General features: G+C 41.0%; 1 protein-coding gene across 4 annotated transcripts in view; it reads left to right on the top strand.

Annotated features, from left to right (window-relative positions):
• PRKCQ (protein kinase C theta) overlaps positions 1–19428 on the top strand; it is a 118272-nt gene that overhangs the window by 29430 nt on the left and 69414 nt on the right. For 2 of the 4 annotated variants that reach the window (XM_081141544.1, XM_081141547.1), the window contains 2 exons: positions 9467–9618; positions 16838–16964. In XM_081141544.1, coding sequence (XP_080997670.1) covers positions 9575–9618; positions 16838–16964 — 171 coding nt within the window. In that variant the 5' untranslated portion in view covers positions 9467–9574. Of the gene's footprint in view, positions 1–9466; positions 9619–11902; positions 12039–16837; positions 16965–19428 lie in introns of those variants that run through there. The other 2 variants (XM_081141546.1, XM_081141545.1) reach the window with 2 other exon arrangements.

Raw genomic sequence — 19428 nt, 5'->3', positions numbered from 1 at the left:
CGAGGGCCTCAGGTCAGCATCTGTGGCACTTGAGTTCCAGTCCCTACTCCACTGGTAATTAGCTGTGTGACCTTGGACAATTGTCCTCACCTCTCTGAGCCTGTTTCTCTATTTGTATAATATGGTAAGAGTATCAACTTAGAAATGTCACCAGACTGTAGCATTAAAATGGAGGCAACGTATTTGAAAGCACTTTGAATAAATGTCAGATTTTGTTATTCTTCATTCTCACTTATTTCCCTAAGAGGTAAACTGAGCTTCAGATTAACAAACTAGATTATTGCTTTCAATTCTTTTTAGAACAAGATGAAATGTTAGTTTTAAAAACAAACAAAAGAAAGAAAGAAAAAGAATGTTCACTTTTCCTACAGCCAATCACAAATGCCCGTGAAAAGCCGAAAGGACTCCATTCCTTCTCTGCCACATCTATCAATCTATGTGTCCCCGTCTCACCACCACCACCCGCATGCGCTTCATCGCCTGCCTCTCTCTGTCCCTTGAGCATGACAAGTTTGTTCTGGTGGCAGCCTGACGGGTGCCCACTTTGCTCTGAGCCCCCAGGTTGGCAGACGTTGAGGATTAGAGGCGGGGTGTTTCTAAGGTACTGTAAGTTTTTGTTTTCTTCGAGGAGGATGAGGCTGTGCCCCCAGAGTTCGGCTTCTTTGCCCTTGCAGCCCAAGTGTATGACAGAGGCACTGGGTGCACTATGCATTTCCTTCTGCTTTCTCTCCCAGAGTCCTTACTCTGGGCAAACAAATTTGAATTTCAAATTCTTAAACCTCAGGAAAATATCTGTGCCCCCAAGATGATTTGGGTGTGTTTTGTGCTGTCAGCTGTTGTAAGGGAACAGGACATTGAGGCCAGATGCCCATTTGGCTACCATTGTCATATCCTCCCCCCCCCCCCCCCCCCCCCCCCCGAGCAGGACAGGGAGAATTGGCTGGTCAGTCTGCAGCAGGGGAGGAGGGGGAGACGAAGGAGAAGAGAACTTTTTACAGTAAAATAATAAAATTCTGTTTTTGTTATTAAGATAATTCTTTCAGAAAACTCTTTCAGTTATATTGTTTCTTACTAAAGTCTTGTGAAGTGTGGTATTTGTTTGGGTGCTGTCACAGGGCTCCAGTATAACAGTGGCTTAAACAAGGTAGCTGAGAGTCCAGGCTCAGGCAGTCCAGGGCATCACCAAGGTGACTGCCAAGGTGATTCAAGCCAATACCATCGTATTGTAGGCAGTGGGCCCAACCTGGAAGTTACATATCAGCTAGGCTCACATGCCAGGAAATTGAAGGGAGCGGGTCTGGGGGCAGCTCTCAGTCTCAGTGCCAGTGGTAAAGTTTATACCATAGGCTGCCCAGCCTTCAAATGCCCTTTGAAGACTACCAGTTGGAGACTATCAGTTGCACATGTTCCTCTTCTTCCCCTCATCCTGCTTCTTTGTGGTGAAATGCTCCAAATATATCAATTAAATCCATTTAATCTAGTGTATCACTTAGGGCCACTGTTTCCTTGTTGATTTTCTGTCTGGAAAATTTATCAATTGATGTTGATAGGGCATTAAAATCTCCTCAAACTATTTCAAAAAATTATAGGCCAATATCCTTGATGAACATAGATGCCAAAATCCTCAACAAAATATTAGCAAATGGGATCCAGCAATACATTACGCTATTATCAAGTGGGATTTAATCCAGGAATGCAAGGTTGGTACAATAGACTCAAATAAATAAACATGATGCACCACATAACCAAAATGAAGGATAAAAACCACATGATCATATCAATAGACACAGAAAAAGCATTTGATACAATACAACGCCTGCTTATGATAAAAACTCTTAGCAAAGTGGGAATAGAGAGAACATACCACAATGTAATAAAGGCCATTTTGACAAACCCACAGCCAACATCATACTCAATGGGCCAAAAGTAAAAGCATTTCCCTTAAGATTGGGAACAATACAGGGATGTCTGCTTTCACCACTTTTATTCAATATACTATTGGAAGTGCTAGCCACAGCCATCAGACAAGGAAAATAAATAAAAGGCATCCAAATTGGAAAGGAAGAAATAAAACTGTCATTATTTTCAGATGACATGGTACTATATATAGAGAACCCTAAAGGTTCTACAAAAAACCTACAAGAACTGATAAATGAATTTGGTAAAGTAGCAGGATACACAATACCTAGAAATAAGTTGCATTTCTACACATCAATAATTAACTATCAGAAAGTATAACTAAGAAAACAATCACATTTACAATTGCATCAAAGAAATACCTAATAATAAATTTAACCAAGGATATAAAAGACCTGTACTCGGAAAATTATAAAACAATGAAGAAAGAAACTAAAGAAAATACAAATAAGTGAAAGTATCTACCATGTTCATGGACAGGAATAATTAACATCATTAAAATGTCCATACTACCCAAAGCAATCTATAGATTCAATTCCTATCAAGATACCAATCATATATTTCACAGAACTGAAACAAATAATCCTAAAATTTATATTGAACCACAAAAGACCCCAACTAGCCACAGCAATCTTGAGAGAGAAGAACAAAGTTGGAGGGATCATGCTAACTGATATCGAACTATACTATGAAGCCATAGTAATCAAAACAGCAAGGTACTGGCATAAAAACAGACATATTGGTCAATGCAAGAGAATAGGGACCCCAGAAGTAAACTTACACCTTAATGGCCAATTAATATTTGGCAAAGGAGGCAAGAACATAAAATGGGATAAAAATGGTCTATTCAATAAATGGTGTTGGGAAAATTGGATGGATATGTGCAAAAAAATGAAACTAATCCACCTTCTTACACCATATTCTTACACAAGAATAAACTCAAAATGGGTTAAAGATTTAAATGTTAGACTCAAAACCATAAAAATCCTAGAAGAAAACATAAGCAGTAAATTTCAGACATTTCTCAAAACAATATTTTTTCTGATATATCTCCTCAAGTAAGAGAAACAAAAGAAAAAATAAACAAATGGGACTACAGAAAAATAAAAAGTTCTGCACAGCAAAGGAAATCATCAACAAAATGAAAAGTCAACCCATTGAATAGGAGAACATATTTGCCAATGATATATCTGATAAGTGGGTAATATCCAAAATTTATAAAGAATTTATACAACTCATCGCCCAAAAAAAAATCCAATTAAAAAATGGGCAAAGGACCTGAATAGACACTTCTCCAGAGAGGACATACAGATGGCCAACGGACATATGAAAAGATGCTTAATATCACTAATCATCAGGGAAATGCAAATTGAAACCACAATGAGGTATCATCTCACACCTGTCAGAATGGCTACTATCAACAAATCAACAAATAACAAGTGTTGGCAAGGATGTGGAGAAAAGAGAACTCTTGTTGAACTGGTAGTGGGAATGCAGATTGGTGCAGCCACTGTAGAAAACACTATGGAAGTACCTCAAAAAAATTTAAAATGGAACTGCCTTATGACCCAGCAATTCCACTTCAGGAATCTGTCTGAAGAAACCCAAAACACTAATTCAAAAGAACATACACACCTTTATGTTCATTTCAGTGTTATTTACAATAGACAAGATCTGGAAGCCGCCCAAGTGCCCATAAATAGATGAGTGGATAAGAAACTGTGGGACATTTACACAATGGAATATTGCTTGGTCGTAAAAAAAGGAAGGAAATCTTACCTTTTGGGACAGCAGGGATGGGCCAGGAGAGCACTGTGCTAAGTGAAAAAAGCCAGAGAAAGACAAGTGCCATATGATTCCACTTGTGTGTGGAGTCTAATGAACAAAATAAACTAACAAACAAAACAGACTCGTAGTTATAGAGAACAGACTGACAGCTGTCAGAGAGCAAGGATGTTGGGGCTCTGGGTGAAAAAGGTAAAAGGATTAGCAAAATAAATTTTAAAAACCTCATAGACACAGACAACAGTATGGTGATTGCCAGAGGGAAACTGAAGTGGAGAGAAGTAGAAGAAGAAGGATAAAAGCAGGTTAAATGGTGATGGGATAAGAGGAGATTTAACTTCGGGTAATGAACACACAATACAATGTACAGATGTTGTGTTATAGAATTGTACACCTGAAACCCATACAATTTTATTAACCAATGTCACCCCAATAAGCTTAATTTAAAAATAAAACAAAAGACGCTTACTGTTAGCATGTTATATGTCACTTAACTCGTGGCTCTTAATGAGAAGGAAATATGAAAAAGAGAGAGAAATACAACACAATCACCTTATTTCCTTGTCATTGTGAGGCTAGAATTCACTAACTTCAGGCATGTGATGACAGACAGTGAGGAATGGATAAAGGAAATTCTTTTGGCATCGCTACATTTAATATATTTATTCAAAACAAGGTTTCTCAGCCTCAGCACTATTGACATATTTGTTGCAGGAGGATGCCCTGTGCATTATCGCCGGCCTCAACCGACGACATGCCCGTGGCACCCTCTCCCCCCATTTGGGACAACCACAAATGCCTCCAGACTTTGCCAAATGTCCCCTGGAGGCAAGATCGCCCTGGTTGAGAAGCAATTGCCAGTCACTGTGCTAGATGCTGAGCAAATAAAGATGCAAAAGACATACACCTGGCCTTGTGGAGTTCACTCTAGCGCTGTGCTTCTCCAACTTCACCATGCAGCGAGTCACAGGGAGGGTCTGTTAAAACTCAGATTGCTGACCACAGCATGAGAATAGAGTCAATAACACACTAATAACTATGTATGGTGTCATATGGATACCAGACTAACGGGGTGATCACTTTGTATATAACTATGTGATCACTATAGACATCAGAAAGTATTATTATATTTCAACTGTAGTTGAAAAATACTCATATTACTGAGCCCGCCCCTTGGTGTCTAACTCAGTGGGTCTGGGTGGGGCAGGACGATTTGCCTATCTAAGGAGTTCCTGGCTAATGCTGGTGCTGCTGGTCCCCCAGGAGCTGAGCTAGTGGCTTCCCATTTTGCATGGTGGCCGTGTCCACTGCAGTTGTGGACAAGAGTACAAATTTTCTCTTCTTACACAGTAAAACAAGTGTTCCCTGAGAATCACAGTCATTTGTGGTTTTTTTCATTGAGAAATTATACCCCAAGTGGACTACTAAACCCACAATAAAACTGAACTGTCTCAGGAAAAAAAACAGAAGAGAGGATCTCATAAGCTAGAACAGTGATTTTTAACTTGTTTTTCATCTCACGGGACACATAAACTGATTGCTAAAATTCTGCAGTACCCCAAAAATTATGTTCTATTTTTTGCCAATCTGACCAAAAAATTGTATTATTTTGATTCATTCACACTGGACAACTATTGTGTTGGCTGTTGTCATTTTTTTATGTGACAATCTAAGGGAAAAGAGGTCAGTGCCCCTCCCTAAACAGTCTGGTATTGAATGTTTTAAAGATTCTTGCTGCACACCAGTTGAAAATCGCTGAGCTAATACGACGACAAACGATTGTCAGTTTTATAAATTCATTCTGAATTAACAGATTAATAGTTAGTGGGCTAATTTAGGAACTTAAATAGTATCTAATCTCACAGTTCCCATGGATTCTAATCTCCTAATACAAACATGCTTTTACAACCCACTCATTTCTAAATTGGGGATATTTCTGTGTGCAACAAGATGTGGGCAACTCACCCCAGCCTACACGCACACATCCACCCTAGATTGTTGGACCCTCACTCTGCCTCTTCCTTTTCCGTCTTCCGGTCCTCATCTCTGGTCACCTTGTCCCTGAATCTACACCACTCTTCATGTGGTATGCAGTGCCCAGGCCAGCACTGCCTGTCGTGGTAAGCACAGAGAAGATTCTGTGTGTTATTCTCAACAAAACTATTAGTTCGTCTACGGACTGCACCATGCTATTTCCGCTTGCTGTGGTGATACTACTAAATACTGTGTTTTCTTTGAAAAGTGTCATACACCCTCAGGAGGAAGTGGGGTGTGGTGTTAGAGCGGCATTGGGAGGACAGGGGTGTCTTGTTACTGGTGTAACCAGGAGTGACAGCCCACTTTGCCATTTCTTGTTTTCTCTGACTTTAACACGAAGCCCACTCACATTAACTGGCCATGTCCTTATATTCACAGGATAAGAGAGCAAGAAAGTGGGGTCCAGGCTCTCAAACTCTCCTTCTCTGATCCCCTCTAGACAGGACTGGTCTACCCCCAAGCTTATTTAGAACAGGGGCCATTTTTTAATTCAGCACAGTGCTTTACACATAGTAGGTGGGTTTAGAAATGCTTAGTGAGCAATGGCAAAAAATAGGTGTGTGTGTTACTTGATTTACTTAGCCAGTACTTTACATGGATTCTAAGCCACGTCATATAATCCACTGAGCAAGTTACCATTGTCTAACTAATTTTCATCAGGGAGAATTTCTAAGGATACTTTGGAAAAGCCCTATGTAATAATAAAAGCTACCTTTTACCAAACTCTGTTGTAAGCATTTCCCATGAATTAATTCATTTAATCCTCATGACAGCTCTATGAAATGGGTCTATTATTTTCCCCAGGTTGCAGATATGGACACATAGTCACAGAGAGATTAGGTCACTTGTCTAAGACTATGCAGATGGTAAAAGCTGGCTTTTCGACCATCGTAGTCTCGTTTACACACCCGTGAGCTCGTCCACATGTCCTCCAATTCTGGTGTCTCCATGCCTTTTTGCATACTACCATGTGAAGGCCAGAGCATAATGGACCTTGTGCCCAGGTATGTCAGCTTCACCTTCTCAGTCAAGTTGCCTTGTGGCCAGAGCACCTGGGCCTTGGCCCTGGTTTACCATCCTTGGTTCAGGTGGCGTGCTTCTCTCTGAGCACCTAACTGGCAGGAGGAAGAACCTTCCTCTATGTATTAGGAAGATTACAACGTATACTGTGTCTAATTAGACCTGCTGCGCTGATCAGACAGTGTAGTCACAGAGAAAACTGTCTCTTTTCCCCCTGACTTTATTGAGATATAATTGCCAATTAAAAACTAAGTATATTTAAGGTATACAACTTGATGATTTGATATACGTATGCATTGTGAAATAATCATGACAGCCAAGCTAATTAACATATCCTTCACCGCATTACTTTTTCTTTTCTTTTCTTTTTTTCTTGTGTGTGTATGGTAAAGATTGTCTTTTCAGAGTAAATTTTGACACAATAAACAGAGCCAAAAACCAATGCACTTCCTGTAGGAGGTAGCCTCTTTGAACTGGGTAAGTGATTACCCTAACTATGCTTAGAAAATGCTTCCAAAGACACTGATTTGCCCCAACTTTATAGAAGCACTTAGTTTTATTCTAGAGTCTGGCCACAGAAACCGTCACTGATACCTGTCAGCCACCAGTTGTGGCATGACTGGAGAGAGTGCAGAGATGAGATGGCACACACTGATGCCATCCTGGGAAAAGTACCAAGGTCAGTGGTGGTGACCTCACTTCCAAAAGAGAACCTGAGTTATTCCAAGAAACTTCAACCCTGTTTACATTACTCACTTTTGAACTCATCAGATTACAGCCGTGAGGTAGAAGGGTAGATCATTAACCGCATGCACTGACAAAGAGGAATGTCCAGTGAGAACCCTAGGTAATGAAGCACATAGTCAGCACAGAGGGTCTGAGAAAGCCTGTGCCAGCAGTTGTAACAGGTCATTTCTAGTTAGAGACTGGTAGAGCAGATGGAAATAATCTATGAGGACACTTCCATGCTTTCACTTCCTCTCTAACCTAACCTTGAAAGGCGTTTTCTAACAAGAAATAATTGACTGGTTTGGGTGGGACACTTAGCAACCAAAGCTGGAATCCAGGTTCTGCCAGTATTAGCTGTATGACCTTCAGCAAGCTGCTTACCCACTCAAGCTTGGGGTTTCTTATCTGCGGAGTGGAGCCAATTACACCTACCTCGTGGGTACGGTGAGAAGGCTGAATACTATGAGCATTTTAAAGCTCTTTGCAAAGTTTTTTGACTTGCAGGGGACCCAGTAAATAATCCCTCTGGGCTATGCTTATGCTTAAAACAAATAGGCAGACAGATCAGGAGTCAGGGAGATGGAGAAAAAAAATGTTAACTTGACAAGTAATAAAGGCAGTATTGGTAGATATGACCAAAATGTTTTAAGCAAATAGGTTGGTCATTGTTCACAGTGTCCTAGGCAATGCTGGACAAGGGCCAGGACTGAGGCGGATCTGCTCCACCATGCTTAGGGCATGACCGAGAAGAGTGGAAAAACATACTCTCTGGAAGTCAGCAGATCCCTGCAAAAGAGAGAAGGGGGCTGGGCTGGCAGGCAATTTATTCTTCTAGAACTCATCCATCAGATAAATCACTCCTCTTCCCACGGGTAGGAGGAAAGAATTTCTGGACAACGCAGTACATAAGTGAGTCCTTGTAAGATGAGAAAGACTGCAGGATGGCAGTTGTGCACATCCTGTGTTGATGCACAGAGCATTCCCAGCAGAAGGAATGGTGTGAAAACAGAGCCACAGAGATGGAGAGTCGGGTCTATTCAGCAAACAGAGAAGGTGAGATAGGCTAAGAGTCAGGAGTGCTGTGTGCGGAGGGCAAGTTGAAGCCAACACATGGAGGCTTTTAAATAACAGATTAAGAAATCGTGATTCAATTCAGAGAGGACTGGGACAGTTTTCTTGAGTATTTGTATACTTTGATGAGAGCTATGCTTTAGTGGAACTATTACCATTTCACATTAAAATTAATGTCAGAATGTTAATAATGCCATTCCAGATGCTTTATTTTCTGTATTTCAATATTTGTTTTATTTTTTATTTCTACACTGTGATTTTGGTGAAGGAGGGTGTGTTATATTAGTTGGCTCGAGCTGCCATAATAGCATACCACAGACTAATATTAAACAACAGGCTTAAGCAACATAAATTTATTTTCTCACTCTTCTGGAGGCTGGGAAGTCCAAGATCAAGGTGCCCCCTTGGTTGGTTTCTGATGAGAGCTCTCTTCCTGGCTTGTTTATGGTGACTTCACACTGTGTCCTCACATGGTTGGGGGGGAGGGGGTTGCCTGGTCTCTTCCTCTTCATATAAGGACATCAGTCCTATTGATTAGGGCCCCAGCCTTACAACTTCATTTAACCTTAATTACCTCCCAAAAGGCCCCATCTCCAAATACAGCAACATGGGGGCTTAGAGTATTAACATGTGAATTTGGGGGGACACAATTCAGTTGATAATGGTGGGGGAGTCTTATTAGCATTTGCAGGTAGCAAGGCAATACTAGCTCTATTGATAAATCCCCTTCCTTACTAGTTCCAAAAGCTGGTTGAAAGTTATGCTTATTGTCTTATTTCTTTACAGCACATACTTTAGGTATTATTTTAAACTATGCCTTTAGTTCATACTTATTTTAATTCACTTTTGAGACCATATTTGTGGGTGAGAGGTTAATATTTTTTTAATGTATTTTTATTGATTTCAGAAAGAGAGGAAGGGAGAGGGAAAGAGAGAATCATCAGTGAAGAGAGAGAGTCACTGATCAGCTGCCTCCTGCACACCTCCTGCTGGGGATCGAGCCCACAACCTGGGCATGTGCCCTGACCGGGAATCGAACCTTGATCTCCTGGATCATTGGTCAGTGCTCAACCGCTGAGCATACCAGCTGGGTGAGAGGCTAATATCTATTGTACTACTTGGTAGAAGTCTCAGCCACAGGATAGCAGAATTCCTAATCACATAATTGTTCACAAGTTACCATCTTGTGCACATTTCAAGGCAAGTTATTTTTTTATTGTAAGTTATTTTCTACAGTAGTAGGTCATTTTATTCAGCAGTCACTTTTACCTAAGAAACCTTTATCTCATAAAGAAATGTAAAAGCTATAGGCAGAGCTTAATTTGCCAAAATTTGCCTGATGTTTAATTTGCCAAATTTTGGCTGAACTGATGCATTTGAAAACCAATGGATGCTTTTTTTCTCATTACCAAATTTACTATTGATTCATTAGTGTTTTTTCTGCTTCATGTTAGAGGTTTAGATATTTCTATGAGACTATCCCTCTTGTTACCAAGATGTCTCCAGCTAAATTACAGAGATACAAGTGCTGTCCAGATTTTTTTTAATAAAGAAGTGTGGTCATTCTTATTTCACCTGCTGTAGAGGAAGAAATGACTGTATCTTTTTTAGCTAATGAGACTACATAGCAGTTCTATTGCTTTCTATTTCTATGCTCTCTTCCCCTGTCCCCTTTCTCTGTGTGGTTGCAATCCTTAACATCACTGTGAAAGCGTTTGGCAGGTTTGAATTGTGGCAGGTGAGTCAGTCTAAATAAGAAGGTGAGTCAGTGCCCACAGAGTCAAGAGACCAGAATTCTCAGTTTGGTACTTAGTTTTGCATGACCTTAAGCACGCCACCAAGCAATTACACTAGAACATCTACCTGCATCATAGCTGCCTGCTAAAGATGGATGAAATCACACTTAAAGGTGAAAACACTGAGCTGTAAGAGTAAAGATTCTTTGCAAAGTAAAGTACATATTGTAATGATATTTCACAGCTGGCATGGCAAAGGCCCAGAAGATTGCATGGACATACTGACAGTTCATCATGATAAGTGCTGGCATCGAGATGACTCTATTAGAGGGTAATGTGTGTGATAGGAGAGGCACACGTGGGGTTTATGGGAGCTCAGTGGCAGAGCACAGAGGATGGTCACATCATTCAGCCCAGATACGTTTTACTCTCTTCCTGCCCTTTTTTGGTACAACTAGTAAAGTCGATAAAGTCCATTAGGAAATATATCAGAGTTGCAATAATAATGATAATAACTAACATTTTTTGAGAGTTTACGATGTGCCAGCCCCATTTTAAGCACCTCCGTGTATTTCCCCATTTCACCCGCATAGCCCTTTGAGACGAGTAATAGTATTATCACCATTTTCCAAATGAGAAAACAGGCTTAGAGGTTAAATAACTCCTGCAGCTGAGCTGGGAATGGCATTGATTCTCTGCCTGTAACAACGCCTGGGACTCTTCCTTTCTATTGACTTCCTCTATAACTGTTTGCCACCTAATTGGACCATAGTGCACCCCCCTAGGAAAAGAAATGCATGAAGATTAAGAGATTATGTAAAATGTCACTTTTGAAAATTAAGCTCCTTAACAAAAATGCATTGAGCATAGGCCACATGACATGTAGCCTACGTGACACACAGAGGGATCAGCCCTGGAGGTTCATACGTGATTAAGGCATGGTCCCTGCTCTCGGAGCACACAGTCTTATGTGGGGGGACCAACATGAGCCTGTAAATATAGTAAAGTGTCATAGGGAAATGTGGCCATGTGAAGTTCACACCCCACAAAGCTCATGGCAATGTCCAAAGAAATTTGACAAAAAAGAGAACCCTTTATCACAGCCCGAGGGTCTAGGGAAGCACGGCCCCACCATGCGCTCACTCTGTGGGGAGGGGTTTTGCTAGTAATGCAGGTAAAACTAGGGGGACTTCTAGAGTTTGAGTCACAGCCCTCATCAAAGTATATGTGGCACCCCATGGATTAAATAGGAGAAAGCCTGGTGGGGCTCTACTATATCCCCCAAATTTGGGGACTGAGAGGAGACAAAGACAGGAAATGGGAGTGACACGATCTGCCATACTCAGACCTTAGAAATGGCAGAGGTGAGGTAAAGAAATTTGACAGGTGCTGTCCCGCAGTGTAGCCAGGAACCCACGGGAGCCTAGAAGGCTGAGGACACTCCACCAAGATGTGTTGGAGGAAGATGATGGAGCTGGAAGGAAGAAAGGCTTCAAAGAGGAGGTGAAAGTGGAGCAGGAACTTGAAAGATGAGGAAGCGGGGGTGGGGTGGGGTGGATGGAGGGAGGGAAATGGGAGGGATTCCAGGGAGAGGGGGCAGTATTACTAGAAGCCCAGAGCTGTGGAACAGCATGGCACGGGGACAAATGGCAGTTCTGCACAATCCTAAGGAAAGTCCTTTGGGCTGCAGCGTGGAGATCTGACCGGGAATGAGAGGTGACCAGGATTGCAGAGGGACACAGGGTAAGCTGCTGTGATGAGTCAAACAAGGGAGGATGCCGAATTGAGCTAAGTGAGGAGAGGGGGTGGGGAAGGAGAAAAGCTTGTGGTACAGGAGGGAAAGAGTGACGTCTCAGCAGAGTGCTAAGCTGCAAGTCTTGGCTCCAGTCATTGAGCTGGCAAAATAAAGGAAGGGCAGATTTGAAAGGCAGGACAATGAGTTCCATGGGGAGGATCCCCAGGAGCTGTCCGAGAGAGAGCCGAGTGTGTGGTTTCATTGCTCAGCGGAGAGGTCTGTGGAGAGACCTGGCCCCTGGGCTCAGGTGCAGCCTGGCCAGTCAGTCTTAAAAACATACTGTTTGTTGTAAAGGGTGGAAACCCCCTGAATGGCAAGTAAAGAGAAGATTTATAAGATTTACACTCACAGAGAGACTGGGGGAGGACACCTGATAGATCCTATCCTGTGCATGTATTTTTGTACACAAACAATTCTCCTTTCTATTTTAGCACCCTGGGAAATCCCCTTTCTCTCTCACCATCAGCTCTGAACACAAGAAGCCAGCCCACAAAAGCTTTCATGTTAATTTCTTCTTGTGCTTACTCCACATTTTCTTGGCTCTCAAAATATACATATACATACACACGCACATACTCTGTGTATGTGTGTGTGCGTGCGCGCTCAAGAGGATGGCGGAAATTTACACTCCAAACCTCACTGTATAAAAGTGCATGATTCATGCCCAGCTGGCATGGCTCAGTGGTTGAGTATCAACCTATGATCCAGGAGATCGCAGTTTGATGCCCAGTGACGTCACATGCCCAGGTTTCGGACTCAATCCCCAGTGGGAGGCGTGCAGGAGGCAGCCGATCAGTGACTCACCATTGATATTTCTATCTCTCTCCCTCTCCTTTCCTCTCTCTGATATCAATAAAGACATAAAAAATAATAGTAAAGACAGCTATAACAATTTTTTCTTAAAGTGTATGATTCATGTGTTCTTTGTTAGTATTAGGTAAGAACATTTCCAAAATACTTGCTAATTACACAGGTAAAATTTGTTATTTTTTATATTTTAAATATTTTAACTCTTTTCATTATTACAGTTTATTTTTTTTAATATCTATTGATTTCAAAGAGAGGAAAGGAAAGGGAGAGAGAGATAGAAATATCAGTGATGAGAGAGTCATTGATCGGCTGCCTCCTGCACACCCCCACTGGGGATGGAGCCCGCACCCGGGCATGTGCCCTGACCGGGAATCGAACCCCAATCGCCTGGATCCTACGTTGACGCTCAACTGCTGAGCCACGCCCAGCCGTGCTCATTATTACAGTTTAAATTAAGCATTGAATATTTATAGATCTTTAAAGAAAATGCATTATCAAATTCTAATGTTATTTTTTTCTCAGCTATTTTAACCAAAATGCAAAATTTCAAAAGAGCTTAAATACTGCAGAGTAAAAGTTGTTTTGTTTATCTTTAAGGCTCTATTTCCCTTTAGCAAATTGAGGAGGCTACTCTTGATTACTTTAGGATTTAGAATTAATATTTGATTACATGAATTCAGAGTTTCCTAATGTGTATTTTTTGTATTTTATCTATATTCCCTCTGGATTTATAATCCATGCCTTGAAATGCCAAAAGCATATTTTTAATTCGGTTTTTAAATTATCATATGGCAAAACTGATTTTTGGTTTTGGTGTATAATTCTGTTCATTTAAGTTTAGATTTCTGTGAGCTCTACCACCATCAGGCTATAGAACAGTTCTGTCTTCCCCCCAAATGTGCTCATGCTATTGCTTTAAGCCATACTCTGTCCCCTCCCCCAGCCACTGGTAACCAGTGATATTTTTTTCTCCATATCGCGTTGTCTTTTCAAGAATATTATATAAATGCAATTATATAGTATCTTGTTTTATTTTGCATTTCTTAAATTGCTCACAAGGCTGAACACTTTTCCATACAACTAGTTGCAACTATGTTTTCTGTATTTTGTACAGTTTGTGCCATTGCTCACTCAGCATTTATATAACAGCATTTATATAAATTTGCATATGCTTATTATGTAAGAATGATGCGAACTCAGTTGTCTGTTGTACTTACCATCAAGATTGCCTCTGTTGGGTCTTTGACTTTATGTTTCATTATTTTCTTGATGTGTATAAGACCTTACAAATAGTAATATCATTTGATTTAGTAATATTGTAGTATTCTAGTGATCTAGTCTGATGCAATATTCCTAATTTTTTTTTAAATTTTAAAAGGATGCTTATCACAGCATATTTCTAGTATGGAAAAGTTGGAAACAGTCTAACTGTGAAACTGTAAGACTTTAGTAAAGTACCCCTGTTGCTGTCCCCCAGTAGAACATCATGCAAGAATTAAAAGATACCAACAAAAATAATGCACTTACATAGGTTTTATGGTAAGATGTTAAATAAAAAACAAACACAGTTCCATGCATACATATGAGCACAGCATGCAAAACAAAAAGCAGACAACCTCTTCATTTAAAAAGACTAGGAAAAAATACATAAAAATAGTAACAGCGATTTGCTCTTATTGGTGGAATTGTGAGGAGACGTTCCAATTTTGTGCACTTTCTTCATCTTTCATAAGGCTCACTTTATTGTTACAAGAGGAGAAAATTTTCTGCGTAGCTCAGGAATAAAATGCTACCTTCGGCCTTAAAAAACACAACCTTGAACTTGAGGTTTTATTAAACAATGTGTGAGGTTGAGCACACAAATGTCAATTTGGTCTAAATGTCAAAATGTCAGACCCTGTCACTGGGGCTAGACCTTTAGAAGAAGAAGCAGTGGCATATTAGGTAAACTGTCAAGTGCTCATGGATGAGTGCACAGGGCAAGCGAATCTGGTGAAATGGCAAATGAATCCGGACTGCTGATGTAATAGGAGGTCGGTTGGTGTCTAAGACACCCTGTGGGAGGAGAGGGGGTTTCACTGCACTTCTCTTCCACACATAGAAACCCTGGGTACCCTAGAGGTTTCTGTCTCTTCCCAAACAGATACTCCCAGGTGCATGATGAGCTGCTGTCACCTAATTCTGAACCCTGCCTGGAAATAGTAGAATGACACACCCCTCACTAAAGGTCAGAGTGCTTGTAACTAAGACTTCATGAGTCAATAACCCCTCCAGACTCAAGTAAGAATTACTTACTTATCTTTACTCGTATTGAGGAAATCTTCAACGAGTTCACACAGAGTATTCTCAAATGAGGACAGTTCCTGGTGATTTTTTCCTGATTACTGGAGAAATACAGATTTCTCCAAAGACCTATGTGGCCCAGGAAAGGGGAGGGGAGGGTGTCTCAAAGAAGTTTTCTCCAGAGAACTCTCTGTTGTCAGCCTACCTCCTGCCCGAGAATTCTAAATTCAGAGGGTGAAGGGGCCCCTAAAGACAAGGCTGGAGTCGTCCTGCTGTTAATTCAGCAGCGTGACTTACACAGAATGTGTTTCAGAGACTAAGGACACCCAACAAATCGTGATTCTTTAACCATCTCCTTCAGTTAAACCTACTAAAAACTCTGCAGGAAATGGAGACTTTCTTAAAATCCATGAAATTAACAGCAGTTGTCAAGAGCCCCCGTTAATTTGTTTCTCTGGTTCAGAAAACCCAAAAGGTCCGCAGACAGCTGGCATTCCCAAAGACTGACTAACTTTTACGACTCTGCCAGATTCAGGATTCCGCATTTGGGGCCGAGATTTCCAGTGACATTGTCGGTTTTCACATCTGGATTCCCATTAGTCTGAGTAGTTTACGTCCTTTATAAAAGGTAGAAAAGACAGCTAAGGCTTTGTTCTTGCTAACTTTGGCTTACTTGAGAAAGTTTGGGAAAATTCAGGAGAAAACGGTTCAAGAAGTCAAAAGAAGCAAAGAACTTTTTCACTGAAAGCCAGGTGATAGTTTGAAAGTAATGAGACAGCATGGAATAGTAGGTTAAAAAAGGGGAAAAAAAACAAACGGGGAGTGTTTAGCTGAGATAAGTGGCAGCCAGAGCAAGCAAGGAAAGGAACAGCAGGTGAAGATTCAGACTAGAATCCTAAAATGGGTAACCAAGACTATGGATTTTCACCTATATCTCTAGGCAAGCATAATTATTAGTTAATTGGCTTTATGAAGTACTTTGTTCATCCTTACACAATAAAGCTCTATTTTATGGAGGTCAATGATTTAGGGTTTTTTAAGTAGTTTATGACGCTCAAAGGTTTATTTTATATGCATGTGTGTGTATATATATATATATTTATATACTCACACATATATACAATTGCGAAGAAAGCAACCTTTTTGAAATGTCTGAAGTAAATAGGGCTCAGCTGCTAAATACCCGGCGCCAATTCTACCACACACATAAATAGCCCATGTAAGAATCTTGTGGTGTCATATTTAACTAGTGTGACTAAAATAGACTCCCTCTTTATAAACTCATTTTCTTATTATTGTTAGTTGTTTCCTGGGTACCTACTTGAATAATAGAAGGAATAAAATGTTGGGAAATGTTTGCCTCTCTACAACTATTAAATGTAACTCCATTAAATTAAGACTGGAGTTACAGTTCTAACTGAGGAGGTGGAATAACACAGACTTCCAGAAAGCCTACTTCCTTGGCAAGTCAGTCTGTGGCTTGGGGTGAGCCCAATAATGTAATTTGCAGAAGGGGAAGTAAAAGCATTTGTTCAAATGGATAGTTAAACCATTTGAAGCTGTGGCTGTCGGCAATAAAGCACTGATAAAGTGGTGATGGACACCAAAAATAATATAGTCCCTCAAATAGCATTTGTCTTTTGTCACTTTGCAGGGAGCCACCATGTCACCATTTCTTCGAATTGGTTTATCCAACTTTGACTGTGGGTCCTGCCAGCCATGTCAAGGAGAGGCCGTTAACCCTTACTGCGCTGTGCTTGTCAAAGAATATGTCGAATCAGGTAAGCTTGAGTGGGTCTTCCAGGAACCGGAGGGGAGGAAGATCCTCTATGAACTATGAAGCAAGGCCTTTCCCGGTCTTTGAGATCATCTTGTTCAACCTAATTTCCAATCCAGGAAACTGATGCCTGGGGAAGCCAAGTACTTCCTCAAGGGCACGTGGCCTTAGTGATCACCTTTGAACCAGACCCGGGTCTCCTGCCTTGTGTTCTATTTCACTGGACCATTTTCCCACATAAACAAAGGAAGCAAAGGAAAGGAGAAATGGATTTGAGGACATTATGTGAGGAGTTAACGGGGAAGAAAAATCTAGTGAGCTAAAGTAGAACATGGGACCTATATTGTAAAGCCTGGCTGTTTTCCATGATTATAGATTAAGTCTGCATAATCTTAGAATTAGCTCTAAAGACGGCTTACTGTTTCTTTGGCTAAGCTTCGATGAATGTTACAAAGAATATGTAATTAACCATTAGAATCTAAATTTCAGAAAACTTACTTTTTTATGTGTTAAGACCCAGGATCAGTAAAATAATAGTCAATGTTTTGTCCAATTTAAATGTAGATAGGCAGTTCATAGTGAGGGAGGTGTGACAGTCTTCCAAAATTCCTTTCATGGGTTTAGATCATTCAGTTAAAATAATCCTATTCTGTCTGGAATCTCTCCATAGTCACTTCCATTCACCTTCTCCCTGTCCCTGTATTTTAAGATTCTTAGGGACCTTCCAAAGGAAACGAGGAAGTTTACATCCCAAGGTTTTCCCCAACCCCACTACCTTCCTTATTTCCTTTTTTAACGAAAGAAACATTCAAACCTGTGAAGAATTTTTGTTAGTTTATTTGAGCCAAACTGTTCCGGGAAGCAAAATCTCAATGGATTGAGATAATGCTCTGGAGAGTGGCAGTTTTGCATCTTATTTTATACATTACAATCAAGAGAGATGACGCAAGTGGGTTACAGAAATCCATTGGTGACAGAAGGGGGAGAACCTATGAGATTGCATGAAAAGTAAAATGATAGACACATATATCTTTTAGATAGGTGGGTACAGGATAGTTAACAGTCAACAATTAACATGATAAAACAATGAGAGGATTTATGGTCTCTGCCCTGGTGCACTGGTTGTGCCCTGTGGGGTCTGGAATGTCAGTTACCCTGACATTCCAATGAGATGTTGTCATAGATGCAAAAGACAATAGACAGTCTTAGTTAAGGTAAAAATTGACCTTTGTCAGGGAAGATGCTGGCCTAGGACATGACTACCCACCATAAACTGTCTTTAGTTTAAAAAGTTTTAATTTGCACCTGCCGGATTGGCTCAGTGGTTGAGGGTCGACCCATGAACCAGGTGGTCACGGTTCGATTCCCAGTCAGGGCGCATGCCTGGGTTTTGGGCATAATCCCCAGTGGGGAGCGTGCAAGAGGCAGCCAATCAATGATTCTCTCTTATCATTTATGTTTCTATCTCTCTCTCCCTCTTCCTTCCTCTCTCTGAAATCAATTTTAAAAAAACACATTTCAAAACAAAAGTTTTAATTTCAGGCCATCCTTTGTGGTTATTTTAGGTCTCTGAGTTTGCAAGGCCGCCATGCAGGCTTCCCCTGAGCTAGTGAGATTAGCATGTGGCCCCTTCTTGTCCACACCTTCCATACACTTCTTATTTCAGCAGACGCTTTATAGAGAGTAGGGTTACCCCGTGCAGGTTTGCAGTGACCATAGGAGCCAGCACAATTCATTTACATAAGAAGTATTGATGGGGTGCTCACTGTGCACTGGGACAGAGAAAGTACCCTTGCTATTCTAACAGAGTAAGACAGACAGTATACAAAAATAGTTATGTGAAGTGAAGGAAAACAAAGCAGGAAAGGGGACAGAGAAGGGATGGAGACACATGTTATTTTATACAGGGTGGTCCTGCAAAGTCCTCTAAGGGGGTAACATTTACAGGTGCAAGGGAAACCTGATGCCACATGTGAGAACCTCCAGCTAGATGCTGCCGACTCAGGACCCTAGGGTTCCCAACCCTCCCTCTTGGCTTTTCCCTCCCTTAAAAGACTTGGCCTCCCTGTAGACTTCACTCTTCCTGCCCCTGTGAGTGCAACACAGCTGAGCAGACCTTCTATACCATCCTGAGTTCCCTTCTGACTGGATTTCTCTCCTGTTTAAAGTGAGAATGCCACTTGCTCCCAATCTGAAACTTTTCAAATGTCACAGAAATCTTTGAAGTGTAAAATGTCTGGGTTTTTCAAAGCCGCTTTGGACTTAATGGGTCTCCTGGATCTCAGTTCTCTTTACAACCACAGGTCTCCCTGACATTTGCCTCCTAAGAGCTTTTTTCTCTCCTCCTTTTGGCCTTGCCTTTGAACTTGGTCTAATCAGCCATGTGGATCAAGACCTTGTCAGAAAAGGAGACAACTTTGTTTCTCCAAAAGGTTAGCCGGTGGAGTTTGAAGGGTTTTGTTTTTTAT

This window comes from Miniopterus schreibersii (assembly GCF_964146895.1).
Source record: "Miniopterus schreibersii genome assembly, chromosome: 1".
NCBI classification, from domain to species: Eukaryota; Metazoa; Chordata; class Mammalia; order Chiroptera; family Miniopteridae; genus Miniopterus; species Miniopterus schreibersii.
This window is presented reverse-complemented; position numbering and strand designations above follow the sequence as displayed.